This window comes from Tauraco erythrolophus, chromosome 2, assembly GCF_009769465.1.
Source record: "Tauraco erythrolophus isolate bTauEry1 chromosome 2, bTauEry1.pri, whole genome shotgun sequence".
In the NCBI taxonomy this organism is placed as follows: domain Eukaryota; kingdom Metazoa; phylum Chordata; class Aves; order Musophagiformes; family Musophagidae; genus Tauraco; species Tauraco erythrolophus.
In genome coordinates, this window is record NC_141466.1 from 47,722,203 (window position 1) to 47,746,472 (window position 24,270).

General features: G+C 38.8%; 1 protein-coding gene across 1 annotated transcript in view; it reads left to right on the top strand.

Moving 5' to 3' along the window:
- The window catches only part of CSMD1 (CUB and Sushi multiple domains 1), a 1,221,578-nt gene that overhangs the window by 744,498 nt on the left and 452,810 nt on the right, over positions 1-24,270 (top strand). Inside the window, exon 6 of the mRNA XM_086608338.1 lies at positions 16,572-16,684. Within this exon, the coding sequence (XP_086464464.1) occupies positions 16,572-16,684 (113 nt within the window). The remainder of the gene's footprint in view (positions 1-16,571; positions 16,685-24,270) is intronic.

Consider the following 24,270-nt stretch of genomic DNA (forward strand, 5'->3'; position numbering starts at 1 on the left):
GTGAAAGATAACTCTACACAAAAGATCTTTTGTATCTTGATTCTTCAAAAAATATATCTTAGATCATTTATCTTGAGTCAATAAAAAATAGTCCTATGTGTCTGCAATAAAGAAAAAACTTGCATATGTTGTGCTAAGCATCATCTACATACTAGGAAATCTGGTTTTAATAATATATGTCTGACTCTTCTGAAATAGAAATACAATTTTTAGAACTCTGCATTTTCTCTTAGAATTAGTCGCGTTTACTTGCTATATTAGGAAAGTAAGTTGGCTAAGTGTAGTATATCCAATGTAGGCAGTAAACCTCATAAAGCAGTATGGAGAGCTTCAAAATACAGGAAAAATGGATAGAACAGTAAATTACTCATCATGTCAGCAATCAAAAATAGCAGGTTTGCTAACTAGCTAAGCTATTCAGTGTGCTAGCTTAAAGGTTTTGCCTTTTTTACCACAGTAAAAATACCTATGTCACAGTTTTCATTGTTGCTAATATTTTATTTCTTGCCAGAAGACGTCTGAGTGTTAGAAAGAGATAAGCAAAACTTCGCTACTTTCACTGGGAGCCATAAAATATCCACTAAAAGTTCTTGAGAGCAATATTGTTTTTTGAACTCCATGCTCACTTAGTGCAGACAAAGACTGGTTGTCTAAATGAACAGGAATACATTTGGACAAATTAAAAAAAAAATAGATTTGCTATTCGAAAAAGAACACAGATGTAACTTACCTCCTGGTGGAAGCGGTGTTGCTGTAGAGTATTACTGTGACAAGGTTCTAGTTCATGACAGTTACATCATTTAGCAACACAGAAACTGAGTAAATTCTGTGCGCAAATTTCAAAATAAATAGATATTCACCTGGCTTCCAGAATATGCATTATTATAAACAGGTATATGTGGTTGCACTCTATTACGAATTTGGTAGAATGGATTTTCTCTTCCCTCATCCCACTGTTCAGTCAAGAGAACCAACACTATAAATATTTTTATATTCGCATTCACAACAGACCACCAGAAATTAACGCTACTTTAATTATGTCTAGAATCAGAATGCCCATGACATCTTTTTGGAAAATGTCTCCCACAAAGCTTTGGGTTTTTTCCTATTTTTTTTTCTGTTTGTTTTTGGTTTGTTGTTTTGTTTGTTTTTTTTTTTCCCTGTGGCCATATTTATTTTTTTTTTTTCATTTGCAAATATATCAGGCATGAAACTTAGAAGAGGCATATCTACAAAAACATAATTCATCTGTTGCTTGATACTCTGAGGCCATATATTAACAGGCTGTGTACAACTAAGTTTGGTTTTGGGGTGCTTTTTGGTTTTGGTATTAATGTGTTATTTGTACAAATACTTGCCCTATTGCTTATTTTGTCTTTTGTGACATTTGGCAGAGATTTTTCCCACTGAACCAACAGATATTACTCTTTCTTAACAAGCTGCCAAATAGTAAATCCAGAGCCTATACAAAACATGTTGCTTTCTTTAGACAGTAACAATTTTAAAGTAAAATATAGCAGCTTCGTAAAATATAACGGAAAAGTTTTAAATCACTTTGGGGAAGTTTTGAGTTTTATTTCAGTTCTTCATTGTTAGGCCGAAATGTTCTCCAAATAAGATACAGTCAACATTTTACGCCAATCTGTCACAGGTGCTCTTTGTCACATTGTACTGCTGGTACAGCCCACAAATTGTATTTCATTACATTACAATTTCAGAGAAAGGAGATGAGTTTTGTGAAGCTGGAGTACCTAAATGTCAATTCCTATTTAGTATAGTGGTTGCATGGTACTTCTTGTTTAAAGTTATTTTCTTATAATTACCAAACAGTATTTGTGGGGGGACACCAAGATTTTCTGTTTGCTTATAACTAGTACCTTAAATTGCTGTCTACAGACAAACAGGGAAAAAAAGCATAGTTAGGAATATATTAGTAGAAAACTGCTTTGTTTCCCACTACTTTTATTATTGGGGGAAAGCTTTGTGGTTCAGGAGGAAATAAAGTTACTCTTTGCCACTCTAAAATTGCCTAAACAAGAAGTCAGAGGCTTTTACTTAATGATACAAACATAAGTACAAAACAATATTGTCAACATAAGGAACACGTGTTAAAAATGTATATAAGTCAACTTACTTGGTAAGATATATTAAGGATGTAAACATTTGTCTTAGCTCTGTATCAAGATACGTTTTAGAATTGATAGGAAAAGCTTTAAACTTAAAGATTAATCCAAATATCAACAAACCTCAGCCAGGGTAATTTTACTGCTTGAGAGTATCAATGAAGCACACACCATCAATGAGATGAGTACATACAGTGTTATTTGTCTAACTCAGTGCTTAACATCCTTAGGAAAAAATTGATATAGCTGCACAAAGTTTCCATCCTCAGGGAAAACGTACTTTTTAGAAATACTAGGGACATAGTTTAGATGTATATTTTGGGCTATAGCTACATAGTACATGATAGGTTGGTTTGCTTGTTTGTTTGTTTTTAATGTTATCACATGAAGATACTAAGAAGACTGTTTTCTTGTTTTAATATGTCATGCTAATTGTCATGTTATGACACAAGGTCGGACCAACAGAGGTCAGGGAGATCAGTCTATTAGTTTCCCGAGGAAGACGAGACCCTTGTGTCCAACTCCCCCTGCCCCTTCTGGGCAGCCCAGGGAATCAGAAGGTGGTCGCCTAATCTATTCAGGGACCCCACTAGCAGTATGATGGGCCAAATTCCTTATATTAATTATGAAGTTTCTGGAAACTTATATATATAATTTTATTACATATGTTCGTGACAGAATACAGATTCGCAGATAGCCGGTGATAGGGACTGACTGCAAAAACAGATTTGATTAGAATAATATTAAACTATTACTGATCAGTGATAATACTAACTAGCTAGCAAGATGTTAGTAACTAAGTGCGCATAACACAGAGCTCTTACCCAATAGGCGGCCCTATGGGGGGGAGAAGAGAGGTCCAGCCTGTTGACTGATCCCAAACGTTTCAATGGGAGTCTTCTCCTTGATATCCCCTTCTCTTTCGCCATTTTATACTATTTCTTTACTTTCAAGTGAAGCTTGAGTGACTCTAGTCATGTATACCTTTATTAGGATTGGTGTAAATTTTTCTCACTTTGATTTAAAGTTATAGACAAGAAGAAATTCAGGGCGCCTGCTCAGTGAGAGGTGGTCGCAACCTGGAGGCGGGTAGCTTTTTGAGGTGGAGGTGTGTTTTGGTATTATGATGACATTATAATGAGCAAAGTTCAACTGGAGGACAATATTTTACCGTTATTGCTGAGGCAGCAATTGTGATCCATTTTCCTTGATGGCAATTAGGGGGTTATCTTCACCACATGTTCTTTGCCCCGATAACAGGGATGAGCCATGGTACCTCCGTACCGCTCTACTCCCCACTTCAAGGACATTGCTCATTCCATCTGACCAGCAGGCCGTGTCCGTCCTGGGAGCAGCAACTGTGTCTCACCTCAAAGCTGCTCTAATATTGCAGCCTTTCAGCTGAACTTTGCAAAGCTGTATTTCTCAATTTTCCCCAATTTTGGTTATTTTCCCACACTAATGTTTCATCCACATAGTTTATTTGTTGATCGCACTTGTTTTTCAAATTCCATTACCCAAAATCTGGAACTATGTCCACATGAAGACTCAAACAGTAGAACTTTCAAAGATGCTAAGAGTGAGCATCTCAGTATTACACAGTGAACAGATAGAACATTAAAACATAATATACTAAAAAAAATAAATCTATTTTCAGTCTTCTCAAACAGAAACATTCAATACTCCTTTTCCTAAACATGAAGAAACTCCTAATGCCAGAGAGAGATGATGTTGCAAGCCCACAGCATGTGGACATCCTATAGACTTAACTGGGAATTCAGTATAGATCAAGGATTTTCAGAACTGATCTTAATCTGTTACTAATCAGTCCATAAAAACTCACCTGAAGTTGCCTAGTCTTTTCAGTCAGAAAAAGACTGAACTGTTTCTTAACATTCTCATATTAAAAGAAGTATACACACCTAGTATATGCACCTAGAATTATACTGTTATTTGTAGTAGTTCTATCAAGAAGGGCTTAATTGAGATACCATTTTTTTGTTTCAATTAAGTCTGTATTTTTCATTAAATATAATAAAAATAGTGTAATACTAATGTAGTAAATCATAGTCTAAAAGTAAGTTAAAATTTCTATTAGGAGGGAATTATGTATGTGAGTCATTTTTGATACAGAATACTTTTATTCTAATTGTATTTCTTCCATAGGAAGAATGATGAATAAATTATCTTTCACACAGCCAGTTTCAAAAAGAAAAGAGCTAAAAGATAAAGTAAATGATAATGAAGAGTTAAAATAAGAAAATACTGAACAGATATGACAATTAAATTCAGTTTCAATGTATAGTGTTTGGAATTTTTGTTTTGTTTTTTGTTTGTTTGTTTGTTTGTTTTTACTTTTCAAATGAACTGAAAAGCAAGATTTGAATTTAGATTGAATTAAATCTCAGCTGACAGAAAGTGAAAGAGACAATATTATATAACAAAGTTATTTGCTACCTGGAGAGAGAGTCTCATAAACACTTTGGGTCAGAGCACAGTTTTAACTAGTTTGTCTCTTATTATGGCCACTAGCGGATGTTTATGAAATTGATATAAACAACAGGAAATACAAATACAAGTTTTTCCCTCTTTTATCCTCACAGATTTTAACAGCCATCTTTCCTGAACTGAATGGTTCATTCACCTATCACAGTTAAAAACTACTGATGGAGTGGCTTTCACTAGTTCTTTCTAAATATTTATGGCTTTTGTTTTTTGCCATATCTTTAGAAGTGAGTTCCACATGTACTACATGAAAACACTTTCACAGATGATATACATAATTATAAAGAACTGATAAATCAGAATAAAAAATAGCTTGACAGTGGCAATATGAGAATTCCTTGTACTCATCAAACTAGCTCATATTTTCTCATACCTAATGAATTTTACTTCCACAAGAGTGAAGACAGAATAAAAAATGTAAAAATTTTGGAATTACTTCTATTTAACTTGAAAAAAAAATTACACTAGTTATATAATGTTATAGTATGATGTATGAGGTGTTATGCTGAATCTTGTTCTCACCAATAGGGAGGGTCTGGTGGAGAGTGTGAAGCTCAAGAGCAGCCTTGGCTGCAGTGACCATGAAATGGTGGAGTTTAAGATCCTTAGGGAGGCAAGGAGGGTGCACAGCAAACTCACTACCCTGGCCTTCAAGACAGTACAGCTTGGCCTCCTCAGGGATCTGTTTGGTGGAGTACCATGGGATAAAGCCCTGGAGGGAAGAAGGGCCCAAGAAAGTTGATTAGTATTCAAGGATTATCTCTTCCAAGCTCAGGAGCAGTGCATCCCAACAAACGAGAAGTCGGGCAAAAACACCAGGAAGCCTGCATGGATGAACAAGGATCTCCAGGACAAACTCAAGCACAAAAAGGAAGCCTACAGAGAGTGAAAACAAGGGCAGGTAGCCTGGGAATAATACAAAGAAATTGTCCAAGCAACCAGAGATTAAGTTAGGAAAGCTAAAACCCTGAGAGAATTAAATCTTGCCAGGAACATCAAGGGTTACAATAAAAGCTTCTATAGGTGTGTCAGTGTTAAAGAGATCTAGGGGAAATGTGAATCCTCTTCAGAAGGAAACAGGAGACCTGGTTACCCAGGATTTGGAGAAAGTTGATATATTCAATGACTTTTTTGCTTCAGTCTTCACTGGCAAGCGCTCCAGATGCAGTCACAGAAGCAAAGGCAGAGACGGGGAGAATGAAGAACTGCCCACTGTAGGAGAAGATCAGGTTTGAGACCATCTAAAGAACCTGAAGGTGGACAAGTCCATGGGACCTGATGAGGTGCATCCGCGGGTCCTGAGGGAACTGGTGGATGAAGTTGCTAAACAATTATCCATCATATTTGAGAAGTTGTGGCAGTGCAGTGAAGTTCCCACTGACTAGGAAAGGGGAAACATAGCCCCCATTTTTAAAAAGGGAAAAAAAGGAAGATCCAGGGAACTACAGGCCAGTCAGTCTCACCTCTGTGTCCAGCAAGAACATGGAGCAGATCCTCCTGGAAATTATGCTAAGGCACATTGGAAAAAAGAAGGCGATTTGTGACAGCCAACATGGCTTCACTATGGGCAAATCGTGCCTGAAAAATTTGATGGCTTTCTATGACAGAGTTACTGTGTTGGTGGATAAGGGAAGAGCAACTGATGTCACCTACCTGGACTTGTTGAAAGCATTTAACACTGTCTCACATGATATCCTTGTCTCTAAACTGGAGAGATACAGATTTGATGAATAGACCACTCGGTGGATAAGGAATTGGCTGGATGGTCGCATTCAAAGAGTTACAGGCTATGGCTCGATGTCCAAGTGGAGGTGAGTGACAAATGGCATTCCTCAGGAGTCAGTTTTGGGGACAGTGCTGTTTAACATCTTTGTCAGTAACATGGACAACGTGATCAGTGCACCCCCAACAAGTGCTGGTGTGGCTGACACGCTGGAGGGAAGGGATGCCTTCCAGAGGCACCTTGACAGACTTGGATGGTGGGCCTGTGAGAACCTCTTGAAGTTCAACAAGTTCAAGAACAAAGTCCTGCACGTGGATCTGGAAATCCCAAGCACAAGTACAGGCTGGGTGAAGAATGGACTGAGAGCAGCCCTGAGGAGAAGGACTTGGGAGTGCTGGTGGATGAGAAGCTCAACATGAGTCAGCAATGTGCACTTGCAGCCCAGAAAACCAATCATATCTGCATAAGCGTGGCCAGCAGGTTGAGGGAAGTGATTCTGCCCCTCTGCTCTCATGAGGCCTCACCTGGAGTACTGTGTTCAGCTCTGGGGTCCCCAACACAAGAATAACACAGAGTTGTTGGAGCAAGTCCGGAGGAGGGCCATGAAGATGATCCAAGGGCTGGAGCACATCTCCTATGAAGACAGGCTGAGACAGTTGGGGCTGTTCAGCCTGGAGAAGAGAAGGCTCTGGAGAGACCTTCTAGCAGCCTTCCAGTTCCTAAAGGAGACCTACAAGAAAGCTGAATAGAGACTTTTTGCAAATGTGTGTAGTGATATGACAAGGGGCAATGGATTTAAACTGATAAGACGGTAGATTTACATGAGATCTAATGAAGAACTTCTTCACTCTGAGGGCGATGAGGCATTAGAACAGGTTGCCCAGAGAAGTTGTGGATGTGCCATGCCTGGAATTTTCAAGGCCAGGTTGGATGAGGCTTTGAGCAGCCTGATCTAATTGAAGGTGTCCCTGCCCATGGCAGGGGGCTTGGACCTAGATGATCTTTGTTTGCTTCCAACTCAAACCATTCTATGATTCTGTGATTCAGATTACTTTATTCAGATTTATAATTATGCACATGAAATGAAATGCTGAAACCTAGCATATGTCTAGTTTCCAGGAGATGTCTTTGAGTAAGGCTCTTCAGATCCAAGAAGGGAAAAAGTCAGATGGACTCCCATGCCTTGAGCTATCTGTGACTAATGAATGTAGAGTCTTCTTAATAATGATCTCTTTTCATACTCTACCATAAGGAAATGTAAAAATATTTATGGGAAAATGAAAGGGAGGAAAACATGCTAGATATATTACATTGGAGTATTATAAAATATCATTGTGCACAGTTCAGTTAATCTATCTCATTATATACATGGAAACTGAATGATACTTATGAAATCTCCTTATTCTTTTTATCCTCTATTTTGATTAGAAAGGTATTATTTTTCATGGAATCTTACTAAATTTCATAAATCTAAGTCACATGTTTAAAAAAACACATATGTTTTGTGAGTTACTATTATGAAACAGAAGTTTAGTCTCAAAGTTTTTAGGAGGAAATATACTGTGTATAGTAACTCTGTTCAGTTGTATCCTTGGAAGACCTGATATGCTGTCTGTTAGCACCTCCTGCCCCCTCAGTCTGCAGCTGGGAACCAATGAGTTATGTTCTTTTACCAGATATTGTTTAACTCTATTGTAAGATAACAAGATTTCATTGATTTATGGACTGAGAGATCCATAATAGAGGATCGTAAAAGAAGATAGAGAGACAAGCATGAGATTTTTCTTATTTTTTATTATAGAACGTGTCAGATAGATTGATCCTAAACTCATTCCCCATAGTTACTGCAGAAAGGCATAGTCTAGAAGAGCTCTTAAAAATATTCTTACAGTCATCCTTTAGAGACTGTTGCTGAATGTCCTCATATATGGACTGAGCTTTTTAAATACAGAAAACAAGAAGACATTGTCAAGAGACAATGTGACTTCTGCAAATAAAAATCCAAGAAAAACAAGTTTGAAGTATTCCTTCCAATGACATTTTTCAATTAGTTTTTTTCCTTGATTTGTGTTTTCCATCAGTTATAAAATAACAAAGACAAATAGGACACCTGAAATCTTTCATTCACAAAAAAGGAACAACTTATCCAATGATGTAAAACATATAATGGAGAACAGTTACTAAAATAATGAAATTAAATTAGCTACACTGAACGGAAAAACATTTTTCAATTCATTATATTTATATAGTCATTTTAGCTTATTTCGAAAATCTTACAGTAGCAACTACAAATGAATACAGAGTATTAGAGAATAGTTTTTTTCAGCACAGAAGTATACTAGGTACTTGATGTACTTAAAAATTCCCATCTTATCTGCAATAGATGTTATTTGTATATCATTTAAATGATTTTTTCAGAATGGTTATGTCTGAAAATGCAGAAAAGTGTGTCTGCATATTTGTATTTTCCTTTACTATCGTGGCTAAAAAGAAACAATTCTCGGAGATTATCATGTGCATGAAAAGTGACAATTGCATTGGCAAAGAATAATTATTTCATAATAAGATTGACAGTTACTGAACATCGATTTATACATCTGCTTCTTGGAACGTATCTTGTTAGATCTTAATTCTATACTAAGGACTCATAATAACTGAAAGTTAAAGAAAAAAATAAAGTTGGCAGCTACTTTTTTAGATGAGCACTCCTAAATTTTATTGAGGAAATTAAAATTTCCCCTATATGGTGCACTAAAGAATTTGTTAAGGGATTAATTTGAACACAGTATAAAATCTATAGTTTCCAGAATTTTAACAAAAATGCCCGTCTGGCTAATTGCAGTAAAAACACTGTAAATGCAGTACTCCTAAATAGAATACTATGTGGGCTGTAAGGTCTATATTTTATCATTGCAGCTATTAATAATTACACTCAACTAGGGAAGAATTTTTAAAGTAGAATTTTATCTCTGAAGTGCTCAATTACTATACATTGGTAGCAACAAAAAAAGCCTACAATTTACTTTTATACTTGTTCAATTGTGAGCTTGTTTTAAATTTTCATTTCCCTTCAGGACAGCTGCCATATTAACTTTAGGACCCTACACTTATCTTCCCTGGTTCTGGACAGAAGAACTCCTTGAAAGCTATGGAAGAGTGGTTTGCAGTACTAAGGGCCTGGATTGAATATCACTGTATTGAACAATAAAATCTAATTGATTGCTGTGTCCTAGAACTTAATGTTCCACTTTTGCTGGACAATGAAAGCCATATATCAGAAAAAAAACCCTCGATGTATAAGGAATTATTGTTCTTTTATTCATCAGCTTGAGAGCAGTAATAATCTTCCAGAGGAAGAATATTCTAGTCAGAGTGCCATGAGATATTGTCCCTATGATGTTTGTCAAATGTCAAAGCCATAATCAAGAAAAATATTTGCTAACACTGTTGAACCAATAAACCAAGACGTTCTTAATAAAGCTCTTTTCCAAACACCAGTTAAAAAAAATAAACAATCTTGCCTTTGGCTTTAACCTGCAGTCAAACACAAAGTATGGGCAAGTATAACATCTGGTCTGAGGTACAGCCAAATGCACAAAAGAAACTGGAGACTATTGTGCACAAAATTAGAATCATTAGAAAGTGCAAAGAGGGTTGTCATCGGAGAATAAAGTTCTGAGTTATGTCATGTCCTATAATCTGAATTATAGTACCATTCATATGCCTTGGATGATGCTCAGGTGTTGATATTTATTGATCTGGTCACCCTAGCTCTCACATTTCTAAGGTGAGATTCATCTCAAACTATTGTGGAAATCTAAAATACCTCAGGTGATACACACTCACAAAACGCTTATTCTGGAGATGGATACATTACAACACTTATTAGATAGAGATCATTGCACTGCCAACAGCTGAAATTAGATAAGATGAAGCCTATCTTTCTCTCCTCATTTCATCAGGCCAAAGTGCTTCTGAGCATGCATGTAAATTTCTGCTCAGACAATATGAGAAACTTCAGCTCTATCTTGAAAGGGTATAATTTAAATAATTTTTGGAAAAATATACCAAATTTCGGCTTAAATTTCTCTTTTAAGATAGCTGACTATGGCCTTGTTGCTTAAAACTTGATTTGTTTAATGGAAAAAACATATAATATGAAATAATTTTATATTAAATTATAATAATTTATTTTAAACATATATCCAAAATGTTTACCGGGCAATATTTGTTTATAATACAATGAAGTTAGTAATGAGCTTAATGAATGTCATAACTTCACAGTGGCTCCAATACAACATGATCATAGAATGTAGCCTCTTGTTTAATGCTCAATTATTTCATTTTGAAGAGGAACTTTCACAGCCTGCTCTCAACTATTAATGCTTAAACCTTCTAATCTCAATATGTAGGAAAACTAAGCAAATAAAAATGTAACATTCTTAGACTACTTGATTAAAAGGATCTGAATGGTCTTTTTAAGACTTTATTCTTGGGCTTGTTCCCTTACTCAGCTATATTTGTCTTCCCTTCTTCCATCCTTTTTATAGTCATCAATTTTGGGTTACATTCAAGCTACTTTCTTAGGCCCAGACTGACAAAAATATTTTGATATAAAATTCTGTGGCAAACTCTTTGTGGTCCCTCAGGACTTAAGGTGTTTGTCAAGTTTTTCCTGTACAGCAAGAACCTTCTGGATTACACTTAGTTATCAATTTTCCTGACTCACCTGGAAGCACCTCTGTCAGTCTCATTCAGCTTTCCAGGGACATGCCCTGTTATCCTGAACAATTCTCAGGAGAGTATCTAGGGGTGCTGTAAGACTTGCTAAGGTGCTCCTATATCTTTAAAGTGTTAGCGTGAAAGAGAGCTCACCCAAAAACTTATCCTACATTTGAATTAATTCTTATCCCAAGTAATATTAAGCTAAAATGCAAATGAAAGTATTTATTCACAGCATCCAGAATAAACAACCATTTACACATGGTTATGGAAACAGATGAAGAAGGGAGAGAAAAATCATGCTTGATCTAATTACTTTAAATGAGAAAATGAGAAACTTCTCATCCTCTCCTTCTCCCTCCCTCTCCCTCTCCCCACTTCTGAACCCTTTCCTGGTAGATTATGTTAGCTGTTATAAATAGTCTCTTATTTCAAATTCCACGTGAAGAAGAGGCGATTTAATTTTTTTCTGTGAAACTGCTATATTTAGTTCTTATCCAGGTGATAGTCTGGCTTCTCTTATCAAACAAAATAAGTATTGTTTCACTTCATTGGCAATGCACATGATCTTGTTGTTAGACCAGCTGTCTGCTCTTATATTTTGTTGAGTGTTCCCCTAACTTATGTTTAGCCATAAATTCTTCCTTCCCCCAGTGGGGACCTGCAGCTCCAGCTCCACAACATGCAGTGAGTTTCTATTTGCCTTTACTTTCCTGTGCTCCTGACACTGAATTCGTGTGAGATCTGACTCTTGTCTCTCTTTCTCATGAGCAGTTTAATTCACTAAAATGGCACACAGATGTCCAAGCTGGAGAGAAAAAAAAAAAAAAAAAGTGGATAATTTTCTGCCATTTTAATGAATTACATCAGATCTCAGAAATCCAGCAAGAATCAAAATTGATACATGCGAGGAGGGTCAATAGAGAAGCAAAGGATTGCGGAAGGAAATGTAAATGCAGGAGGAAGAACAGAAGAGAACATCATGCTTCTTTCAGGCAGCAGCCACTTGTTAGGGCATTTCATCTCCGTGTGAAACTGTAGCCACCGTATGCATATTTCAATGTCACATATGCCCTCTAACACAGCTGTTGCAGTTTAGCCCCGCCAGCACCTCAGCTATCAGGAGGTCACTTGCTCACTCCTCCTCTCAGTGCGGGGAGGACCGTTTTGCCTGTCCATGGGCCCGGGCAAAACAGACTCGGCTTGGAGACAAATCAATTTAATTTATTAACAGTTGTTTGAGAGGATAACAGGAAACAAAGCCAGATCTCAAAACCAACATTTTCCCCCTCACTCCTCCCTTCTTTCCATCTCTACCTCCTCCCCCCAGCAGGGAATGGGGGGTTGTAGGTCAGATCTTCACAGGTTGTTTCTGCCACTCCTTTCTTACTGGAGGAGGACTCCTTACACACTTTTCCCCTGCTCCAATGGTTCCCCTCCTCATGGGACAGTCCACAGACTTCTCCAACATGAGTCCATCCCGCAGGATGCAATCCTTACGTGTCAGATTGCTCTGGGATGGGCTTTTTCCACAGATTCATGGCTTCTTAGGGAGCTGCCACCCACTCCAGCGTGGGGTTTTTCACAGACTTCAGATGGATCTTTACTTTTTTGTCAGTCTCCAGCAGTCTACTAAGACAATTCTCTATGACCTCCTTCATGCACAGGTATCTCTGCTCCACCGTGGGGTTCTCCATGGGCTGTGAGTGGGTCTGTGCTTCATCATGTCTCTCATGGTTGCAGGGGGGCCACCTGCCATCTCACCATGGGCTGCAGGAGAATCTCAGCTCTAGCACATCTCCTCCCGCTCCATCTTCACTGACCTGGTGTCTGCGTGATCATTTCTCTCAGATCTTAGTCTTCTCTCCACTGCAGCTGTGCCAAGCCCAATGAACCTGGGCAGTCCTGGCAGGATAAACTCTGCCTAGCAGGTGCCCCAGGACTGGGCCACTTCGGAGCTCTCCAAACCATGCTGCTGCGGCTATCTCAGTATAGTGGCGCTTGCCCAATGTGAGCAGTGGCCCACTGGCGAGGCTGGGAGAGGGGCAGCCCCCCACCTGCCCCCTTGCTTCACTGCAGGTCCAAGGTTCGGGCTCCTTTGTCCCCATCTTAAATAGGGAACTTGCAAAGGCACTGATGGCTCAGCCTCGTCCTGAGGGGGTAGGGGGGTCCGACCTGGCCAGAGACCAGACCGACCAGTTTGGGAGCCTGAGAAGTTGGGGTTTTTTTGCAGCTACTTACAGGAGCTATCTCTGCAGCCCCTCTCCTACTATCAAAACCCTATCACATAAACCCAACACAGCAGCTTATAAAGCTATACATTTACAAATATTGGACAAAAGCAGCTCATTACTTGCTCTTGGTTCATACGAGATACAGTCTTGGCTATCCTGGTGATACAATGAGTTTGAGGTAATGAACTTCTAACATCCTTTTTTAATATATCTATGTCAAATATAGATATTTCTATACATGCACATAGAATATATATAATACATGTAAAAAAAATACATATATATATATATACACACATATATTGTCTTCACGTATTTGCTGCAGCTATCATACTTGGAGTTTCAAGTCTTCATCTGATTTTACAGTTCATACCTAATCTGAGCTACAACTACTCTATTGCTATTCACATGCAACAGCAATGAATACTATGTGTTCCCACTTGAAGTAGAGACAACTTTGCTTTAGTTGCACATTTGCTTTCAGAGTAACCTAATGGCATGATTAAGTTCTGCCTGTTAGTGTTTCCTGAGCATCTCAGAAGAGGTGGTCACATTCACAATGCCTATCAGGACCCTGTGGTTTCAACTAATGCCTACACTGTGCCCAGGAAAGATCAAGCGAGCACTAGTCAGTGATGGGCAGAAGAGTTTCATCATGACGATGGTGATACACTACAAGAGGTTGTCCAGAGAAGTTGCAGATGCACCACCATTGGAAGCGTTCAAGGCCAGGTTGGATGGGCCTTTGAGCAACTTGATCTAGTGGAAGATGTCCCTGCCTATGGCAGGGGGTTTGGACTAAATAATCTTTAAAGGTTCTTTCCAACCAAAACCATTCTGTGATTCTAGGATTTTATGATTTGTTGTTGTTGTTGTAATCTTTACTAGTGTAGACTCTTAAGCAGGAATTGGTGTGAATTGCCACTGTTCAACTTACTAGCACAGACATAACCAAACTGCTTTTTTTCCATGAATACTCAAATAATTGCAAAAGTAAGCCCCCAACAGTAAAGGCTGCACTGAGTCAGAGGAAGCACACTGCACTAACACCAGCGCAGAGAGCATATGGGCACTTAGCCAGAAATTGTGGTATGTGATACACCTCCCAATTGGTAAAGTTCAAACAAAATATTCCTCCTTCTTCTGCAGCCTCAGAAGCACTATGTTGTTCTTTGTGGGACTGGGAGGGATCATTCTGTCTTTTATTAGTTGATGTCATGGAGGTGAGTGATTTAGGTTGCTTAAATTATCACTGACAGAGATATTAACAAATGTGATTTTAATATGAATTTGTACGGTGCTATCTTTCAACAGCTTTGGCTAGCTGATGGTCTACCCTGAGAGGCATCCCAACTCAGAGAGCGAGGGAACAATGGGGAAAAGGGGTACGTGGTAGCCACCTGCTACGATCCCAGAGACTTCTAAAGGCCTCTCCTAGAATCAATATTTATAGGTTCGCAAGATGATTGACTTTGGTCAGTAATTTGTTTCACTGTGGCCATTTCTTGTCAGGTAATCTTGGCAACTTTCAGAGTGGGCTGTGATCCAGGCAGAATGTATCTTGGGTATGTTTCAGAGGCCACAGGAGTTCTAGGTGCAGCTAGGGAGAACCTAATCATCCTAAATCACTGTACTTGTACCTAGGACAAGAAGGTACCAGATTGTTTCAACTCACTGCTCCAATAGACAAGATCAGAAAATGCCAGACTGCTCCAGCCCACTGCACTTGTAATTAAAACAAGAACAATATTGGCTGGCTCTGACATCACAGTGTGGCCTGGGGAGGAGTCTGCACCGCCACAGTTGAGCAATCATGTCTAGCCTCTCTGTTGGTGAACTCTAACAGATGACTAAAAAGCCCTTTCCCCAGCCATGGAGTTGCATTTTGTATACCATAAAAATGAACGACCATGTGTTTTAGGGACTTCTTCCCTAGATTTTTGACTAATATTTGACTTTGTGAGACTGGAAATGAACTTTTATTGACAATACTGGTTTTTACTTTTCTCCAAGGAGCACACCTGTAACATTATTAAAGCATTGGTTGCATTTTGACATTTGTTGTGTGATGGAGATATATTTGAGTCCTATTCCCTGATAAGAATAAGACTTAGAAATAAATAAGAAGGAAACAAATCAGTTTTTTGTACTATCTTCAACTTTTGTATGTTGACATCTATATCACTACATTGATTCATTTCGGAGAGACAAAAATCTTACTTCTATTTTTGTGGGTTTTTTATCTCTGTTAATATATACTATGTCTACTCTGGTATTGGCAAACATAACCTCACACAAGTTATTCCTTACCTGAGAATTTCTGATATTGATCAGTTTGGTTTTGTTTCAAATAATCAACATTTTTGAAAGGGAGAAATTACATTTCTGGTAGTTCTCCAGAGTTATTCAGAAAGGAAAAAAAGAAGACTAAATCTGAAACTTGGAGTGTGATCATACAAAAAAAACCCACCTGGTAAACTAAGACACGAATTTACAGCATATCAGGTACTCTGTGATAACTACTAGAGTGTGTTCATATTAACAAATGATGTGGTGCAATGATAGAGTACGGTATGACCCAATGTAGTCCGAGGGCCTCTTGCTTATACTGGACAAATTCTTTGTGTGCACTCTTTCAACACAATATCCATAGTTCATGCAAGCTAGTTAGCCTGCATTCAGTTGTGTTTACACTTCAATTTTTTATTAAATCTATATTGGAGTTAATACACACAAAAACAGTTCTAGCAGGACAGTTATGTACCAATGGCTTACCACCCAAGCTTAACGTTAACTAGTGCCCATAACTCTTATTTATCCTTTCTTAACACGTGAGATTTGGTTTCCTGTGAGGTAACTTGCACAGCAGGGAATCAGATGATGAAATTTTGTCATAATGGAATTTACTTGTTTTTTGCTGAATGATTTGACACACACATGCATACATACACACACACGCACATCATACACGTGTGCACAAGATTGATTTTCATCTTTAACTCACAAAACAGTAGTTTGGAGATACAAGTTTTGGCCATGAAATGGCCAGCTGTAATGCAAAAGAAAACATTTATCTCAGGATAATAATTACTAAACTTGTAATAAATTGAGATTAGATGACAGTGAATCACTGTTGTCAAATACATTGTAAACAGTACAACAATATATTTTGGCTGTTTTGTTGTGATTTTTTTTCTTCTCTTTTAAGTAATGTACACATGAATTTTTCAACCATTTACATTAGATTCTTTTTTCTTTTTCCAGGTTGACTGGTATGAATCTACCTTCTCCTGTTATCAGCAGTAAGAACTGGTTACGACTCCATTTTACATCTGACAGCAACCACCGACGAAAGGGATTTAATGCTCAGTTCCAAGGTAGGAAACGTATAAAGGTGCAGCAAAAAAATCCTTTACCTTGAAGCATTGCTAAAGTGGTGGTGGTAGAAATTTCTGTTTAAATATCAGGGATGTAGTAAAGAGCTGACTCATCTACCACTGCTCTTACACTGAGCAGCTGTTATCCTTGTGTGATCAAGAAGCTCTAGGCATTTACTTTTGGAAAAGTATCTGTGCTTCACATTGCAGTTTGCTTTAAGTATGTATTTGCTTCCTCGCTTTTTCTATAATAAATTGCTTTGCATTCAGTCTGATCTTTACTTTAAAAAATGCCTGGAATGCAACTTGCAGAAAGTCAATTCCACACAAAGGCATGCCCCTATCTAAACATTGTCTTCCTTCATTATTCAAAATCTAACTCTTATCCAGAAGCTACATTCATCATTTGGAAATTTAACTCATCCCTAGCATAGCACAAATCATATTTCAGGATCCTGCATAGATTTACATATACAACTTCAGAAGAGGACAAGAGGATGTCAGTGTTGCTGTCAATTGCTGTTTATGTTCACCAAGATATTCATTAAAATGCAATTTTTTTAGAACGGAATCTTTATTGATTTTTATACTTTATAAATCATTACTCAAAGTCAAAGACACTGTAGTTATATTGAAAATAGAAGAGCTTCTTAATTTATCTATGTTTTTAAATTCTGGGCTTACATAAGCTGTTTCAACCGTTTTACTCCATGCACCATCTAATCATTTATCAGTTTAGACTTTCCTTTTTTCCAAAACTGTAGGGCCTGTATCACTTCAGAAATGACAAATACACTGCAACAACTATATGCTTCTGGTGACTATGACATACGTGTGTAATGCATATAAAAGCATAGTTTATTTCTCTTACGTAGTTTACATAGTAAACATAGTTAATTTCTCTTTAAAAAGATTTTGACAATTTTAGTAAAAAAAGAAATCTGTAAAATTCCATTTTATTTTGGCAACTCAACACAAGTATGTATTCTGTGATCCTTTGCACTTACAACTTATTTTTACAAAGTTTACTGAGGATGCATATGTAATACCACTATTAGTGACTATGAATTTAAATGCACTGTTTATGTTAATTCTTTGTCTTAAGCCTATTAACCAGAGACCACAAAACCAATGTGGCTCATCTTGCAAATGCACCAGGAAAGAAGAATCAACAGAATAACAAAGGAAAGTTTGGGATAGAGTAACCAACACTGAAAAAACTTTTGTTGTTCTTTTTCAATATATCTTATCTCTAGCCAAATACTCACCATGGAATTAAAGCTTCAGGGAAATATCTGGGGAGATCATTATTTCAGATGTATATCTGTTGCTCTGCATAATACATCAGATATCGAGTGTAAGGGTAAACTTCACTGCTCGTGAATGACAAGTGGAAATATTTTATTAAAATTCAGATTCTTATATTTGTGGAAATTTCCTTTCTTAATTTAAATCATCCTTTTAAAATGCAGGTTAATGCGATTTACTTTATTAAATACAAACATATCTGAATTATGTGAGCCACAGCTATGTATCTTATTAAGGTCAATAACAAGTAAATTCCTATGTTAGTGATATAAATATTATAAACTGTGTTAAAATGTAGGACATAATCTTTCAACACACTTAGGATAAAAATTCAGAGTGATATAAAAACCTGGTGAATCTAACAGCTTCATTAATTCCTTTTTGTTATACAGCTTTAGTAATTCTTTCTATTACACATAGAATCATGGAATCATAGAATGGCATAGGCTGGAAGGGACCTTAGAGATCTTGGACACTCTTGTAAAAAGTCCCTCCCCAGTCTTCCTGTAGGTTCCCTTCAGATATTGGAAGGCAGCTATTAGGTGCCCTCGAAGTCTTTTCTTTTCAAGGCTGAACAATCCCAGCATGTATTTGAGAAAAAAGCAATAATTTAGTATTTTATTTTAAGGAGAAGTAACAACAATATTTATAGCTAGAGAGGCCTACAAGTACCACAAATCACAGAACAGCAGAGGTTGGAAGGGACCTCTGGAGTTCATTTAGTCCAGTGTCCTCCTCAAAGAAGGGAGATCTAGAGCAAGCTGCCCAGAACTATGTCCAGATGGGTTTTGAATACGTCCAAGGTTGGAGACTCCATGACCTCTCTGGGCAACCTGTGCCAGTGTTTACCCTCACAGTAGAAATGCTTTCACTTACTTTTAAGTGGAATTTCCTGTGTTTCAATTTGTGCTTATTGCCTCACGTCTTGTCAATGAATATCACTGTGAAGAGTCTGGCTTCATCTCACCAGGTATTAATACACATTAGTATGACACTCCCCCGCCCCCAAGCCTTCTCATCTCCAGGCCAAAATATCCCAGTTCTCTCAACCTCTCCCTTATATTTTTGTTGTCAGAAGCTTATTTCTGCTAAAGTTCAACAACTTTGACAGGTATTTCCATCTTAGATGCTTTTCTGAAGTAAAATAATTATTTGAGCCTATCATGAAAAAAAAAAGTTTAAAATCCTGTGAAATATCCGACCTTGCTTTCTAGCAGAAAACCCTGGCAGTGATACGATGCCTCTGATGTCTGATTGTATCCAGGCTCAAATCTTGTATTTGTTCTCTTGGCAAATCCTGTACTGTAGGTTATATGCCTCTGAGACCTCTGAGAAACATTTTCCTTATGGGCAACTATTTCCAATAGTTTAAACAGAATATTCCAGAAAACCTGCATATAGTTGTGATTGACATGTAGTTAAACTATCCTGTCTGAGACAGTTAAAGTAAATGCACAGACTTTCTGAATTAACCATTAAACACTCACTTTACTAATAGACAAGTACCCATTACCAGTCTGACCAAAATTCAAGAATCTTTTTGATTCTTCTTCTATTTTCCCAGAGTTCCTAGATCTCGGGCAATGTTCTCAGGGCATTCAGGACTCCAGTTTTCCTAAATGACTTAGACTGCTTTCTTCTTTTGCTTCTTGCTTAGAAGGAACAGTCCTTTAGAATCTCTGTGCTGTCTTTTTGTGATTTTTCGCTTGGTTCCTCCATAAAGTAGTTTTGTGTGTGTGTGTGTGTGTGGTAAAGCTATATAATTATACCAGACAAGAATAATAATCTCCATTGTTCAGGGGAAATAGGGAAGTCAGTAATTTTCACTGAATATCTTACATATTAAATGAAAGCAGCCTGTTACGTCTTGCCAGATAGTAAGTTGTATTCTAGAGATCTTACAGCACATAGATTTTTTTTAATACCTGTCAAGTATAAATGTTATTGATGAAACAAAATTACAAAAAGATATTCCTCAAAAAGGTAGCTTGTGCATGTGCAGATTGCATCATAACGAGTGTGGTGGGTTGACCTTGGCTGGATGTCAGATGCCCACCAAGCCACTCTATAACACCTCCTCCTCAGCTGGACAAGGGAGAGAAAATATAGCAAAAGGCACATGGGTTGAGATAAGGGCAGGGAGAGATCACTCATCAATTACCATCACAGGCAAAACAGACTCAATTTGGGGAAATTAATTTAATTTATGGCCAATCAAATCAGATTAGGATAATGAGAAATAAAACCAAATCTTAAAATACCTTTCCCCCACCTCTCCCTTCTTCCTGGGCTCAACTTTGCTTCTGATTTGTCTACCTCCTCCCCTCCAGCAGCAAAGAGGGATGGGGAATGGGGATTGCAGTCAGTTCATCACATGTTGTTTCTGCCGCTTCTTCCTACTCAGGAGGAGGACTCTCACACTCTTCCCCTGCTACAGTGTGGGGTCCCTCTCATGGGAGACAGTCCTCCACGAACTTCTGCAATGTGAGTCCTTCACACAGGCTGCAGTTCTTCATGAGCTGCTCCAGCATAGATCCTTTCCACATGTCCTTTCAAAGAGGCACGGTCCTTCAGGAAGAGACTGCTCCAGCAGATCCTCCATGAGGTCACAAGTCTTCCAAGCAAAGCTGCTCCAGTGTCAGCTTCTTTCTCCACAGGGTCACAGGTCTTGACAGGAGTCTGTTCCAGGACGGGCACTCCACAGGGTCACAGCCTCCTTCAGGTGCATCCAGCTGCTCCAATGTGAGGCCCTCCACAGGCTGTAGGTGGATACCTGCTCCACTGTGGACCTCCATGGGCTGCAGGGGAACAGCCTGTCTCATCATGGTCTTCAGCAAGGGCTGCAATGGAATCTCTGCTTCGGCACCACAAGTCCTCCTTCTCCTTCTTCACTGATTTTGGTGTCTGCAGAGCTGTTTCTCACATATGCTTACTCCTCCCTCTGGCTGCTGTTGTCCAGCAATTCTTTCCTCTTCTTAAACATGTAATCACAGAGGCACTACCACTGTTGCTGATTGCTTCAGCTTTGGCCAGCAGCAGGTCCGTCTTGGAGCTGGCTGGCATTGGCTCTATTGGAATGGGGAAGCTTCCAGCAGGTTCTCACAGAAGCCACCCCTATAGCCCTCCTGCTTCCAAAACTTTGCCACATAAACGCAATACACATATATATGTGCAATTGTCACGATAGGATGCCATGTTGGGTCAATAGAGGACAGAGGGGGGACTACCTCAAGCCCTTTTCAATTTGACCAGCCTGCCAGTTTCCCAAGAAAGACAAGACCCTTGCATTCGACCAGCCTGCCACATGCTGTTTAAGGAGAAGCAGGGTTTCCTCGAATCCTTTACAATTTGACCAGCCTGTCAGGCTTATGCTGACAGCGTCACTGGGACAAATCCCTCTGGACAGCCCGCAAAGTCGGAGGGTGGTCACGGACAGCAATGTTGAGACAAATCCCTTGTAACTACTGTGTCAATAAATTGAAGTTTCCAGAAATTTATATTTATAGATGACAAATGTTATTACGTATGCTCGTGACAGGATACAGCTTCAAGAATAGACAGCGATAAGATACTGAATGTGAAAACAAAACTTATCAGTGATAATTTTAAATAGCTAGCAAGATATTAGTAACTAAGCACACATAACACAGAGCTCTTACTCAATAGGCGTCTCTATAGGAGGGAGAAGAGAGGTCCAGCCTGTCGACTGGTCCCAGACATTCCAATAGAGGTCTTCCTCCAACACTCTCTTCTCTTAAGCCATTTTTATACTGTTTTGTAATTTCAGGTGGAGTTTGAGTGAATCTAGTCGTGCATACCTTTGTTAGGATTGGTGTAAATTTTCCTCACTTTGATTTAAAGGTATAGACTAGAAGAATTTCAGGTCACATGCTCCATAAGGGGTGGTCGCAGCCTGGAGGCGGGTAGCTTTTGAGATGGAGATGTGTTTTGGTGTTACAGTGACATTATAACGAGCAAAGTTCAGCTGAAGGACAAGAGTTTTGCAACTAGTTAAACATTTATGCAGCCAAATTGCCTGAATAAATGTCCAGCCTAGGTCTTGCTGACCTGACTCCACCATCATTGCTGAGGCAGCAGTTGCAATCTGTCTTCCTTGACAGCTATGTGGTTATCTTTGCCAGCCATTCTTTATTCCTGGTAACAGGGATGAGCCATGGTACCTTTGTACCACTCTGCTCCCCATTTCAAGGATATTGTACGCTTTAAGAGAGATATTGAGCTCCTGGAGCGAGTCCAAAGAAGGGCGACTAAACTGGTCAAGGGGCTGGAAAATAAAACTTATGAGGAGCGGCTGAGGGAGTTGGGGCTGTTTAGCCTGGAGAAGAGGAGGCTGAGGGGAGACCTGATTATGGCCTATAAATACTTGAGAAAAGATGGTGGGGAGGTGAGGGAAGGGCTCTTTACATTAGTGATGGGTGATAGAACAAGAGGAAATGGGCATAAGCTTAGTCAGGGGAGATTCAGGTTGGATGTTAGGAAGTATTTCTTCTCTGAAAGGGTTGTCAGACACTGGAATAAGCTGCCCAGGGAGGTGGTTGAGTCCCCATCCCTGGATGTGTTTAAGAATAGGGTGGATGAGCTACTTGAGGATATGGTTTAATGGGGATTAGGGATGGTTGGACTCGATGATCTCTAAGGTCTTTTCCAACCTAGAAATCTATGAAATGAAAAATGAAATCTATGTACGTTCCACTTGGCCAGAGCAGGCCTTGTCCATGCTTAATATCCATCTTAATATCTCAGTATCTGTCGATTTGGTTTGATCTCACACATCTCTTGTGGTTTCACTGGGAATTATGTTGAGAAGGACTGTAATTCCTCAGACCTGGAAGTCACTACAGGTAATGATCTCTTCCCATGGTGTATCATACAAGAGTTATTCAATGTTTCCTTTCCCATCCAGACAGTAGTTGCTTCTGGCCCTACTCAGTCTTTACGGTTTGCACAAATGTGAGAGAATGCGTATTTAATATGTGCCTCAGTCTTCTTAATTCATGAGTATAAAAGCCTCATTTGAAATTTTTGTTTTTAAGGAGTGTTTTTGTAATACTAAATTTTATAGCTTTTATGGTAGAAAAAGCTTATAATAACAAATTAAAAACCTAATGATCTTAAGTTATAAATGGATAAAGGCTAGAACTAGGTAGGTTTAACTCAGTTTTAGAATGCTGAAAGACTGATTGAAGCAGATTAAATTGCCATTTTTTTGCTATTCTACTTCAGCCTGTCTGAGAGAATTAATGTTGAGACTCCCAGTTTTGCTTCCAAAAAGTAGCAAACATTGAACTAATTAAGAATTAAATAGTAGTTATTGTTACTTACTCTTTTGAGATGCTAAATTCTGCTCTAGTTTGAAACAGGTCACTCTCCTCCTACAGAGCAAAAGTTACTTCATTTGTTGAAGTTCTTCAGATTCACCTTAAAATGATCCCAAATATTATTTAATAACAATATCATACAGTCAATCCCATTCTTATCTAATTTTTATATCTAGTCCATCAAGAAAACAAACAGACAAACAAAAAAAAAACAACAGAGAGGACTCCTCCTGAAACAATGTGGGTCCACCCAGCTACTGGGCTAAGGCACTTGATCTTCCCAGTAGCTGCCTCTGAATCCCAGTCTCCCCAGCTGCTGACACATGGGCATATGAGCCCTTGAGGCTGCAGCTCCATTCCAGGTGCTGGTACTCAGACCTACATGTAAGCACACACAGATACACACATACAAATATGTTTCAGTCAACCTCCAGGCTCCACAGTCTTCCCAGCAGTTGGCTGGGACCTTCTGGCCCCTCCAGTAGCCACCTCCTCCAGATAGAATCATAGAATCATAGAATCGTTAGGGCTGGAAGGGACCTTCAAAGGTCATCTAGTCCAACCCCCCTGCAAGGAACAGGGATATCTCCAACTAGATCAGGTTGCTCATCAGATGCCTCCCCCTTCAAGATACACATATCCCCCCACTCGCCTATCTCCCAGGCTACTTCACCTACTCGCCAGCTCATCCGGCTGAATCTTTGAGAGTGTCCATAAACTCACTTGCACACCTGCACTCACTGGAGGTGCTGCACCACGGACACACAGGCATCCATCCGATGGTCTGACTTCGGTTCCTGCACTCAGACTCCCATACACATGCATACACAGAGTCCCACACCCAGGAAAAACATCAGAAATTGAGTTTAATCAGGAGACAGGACAGACTGCGCTAGTCAAGCACTAGGCACGATCTCATAAGTGTAATGACCAGCCCCA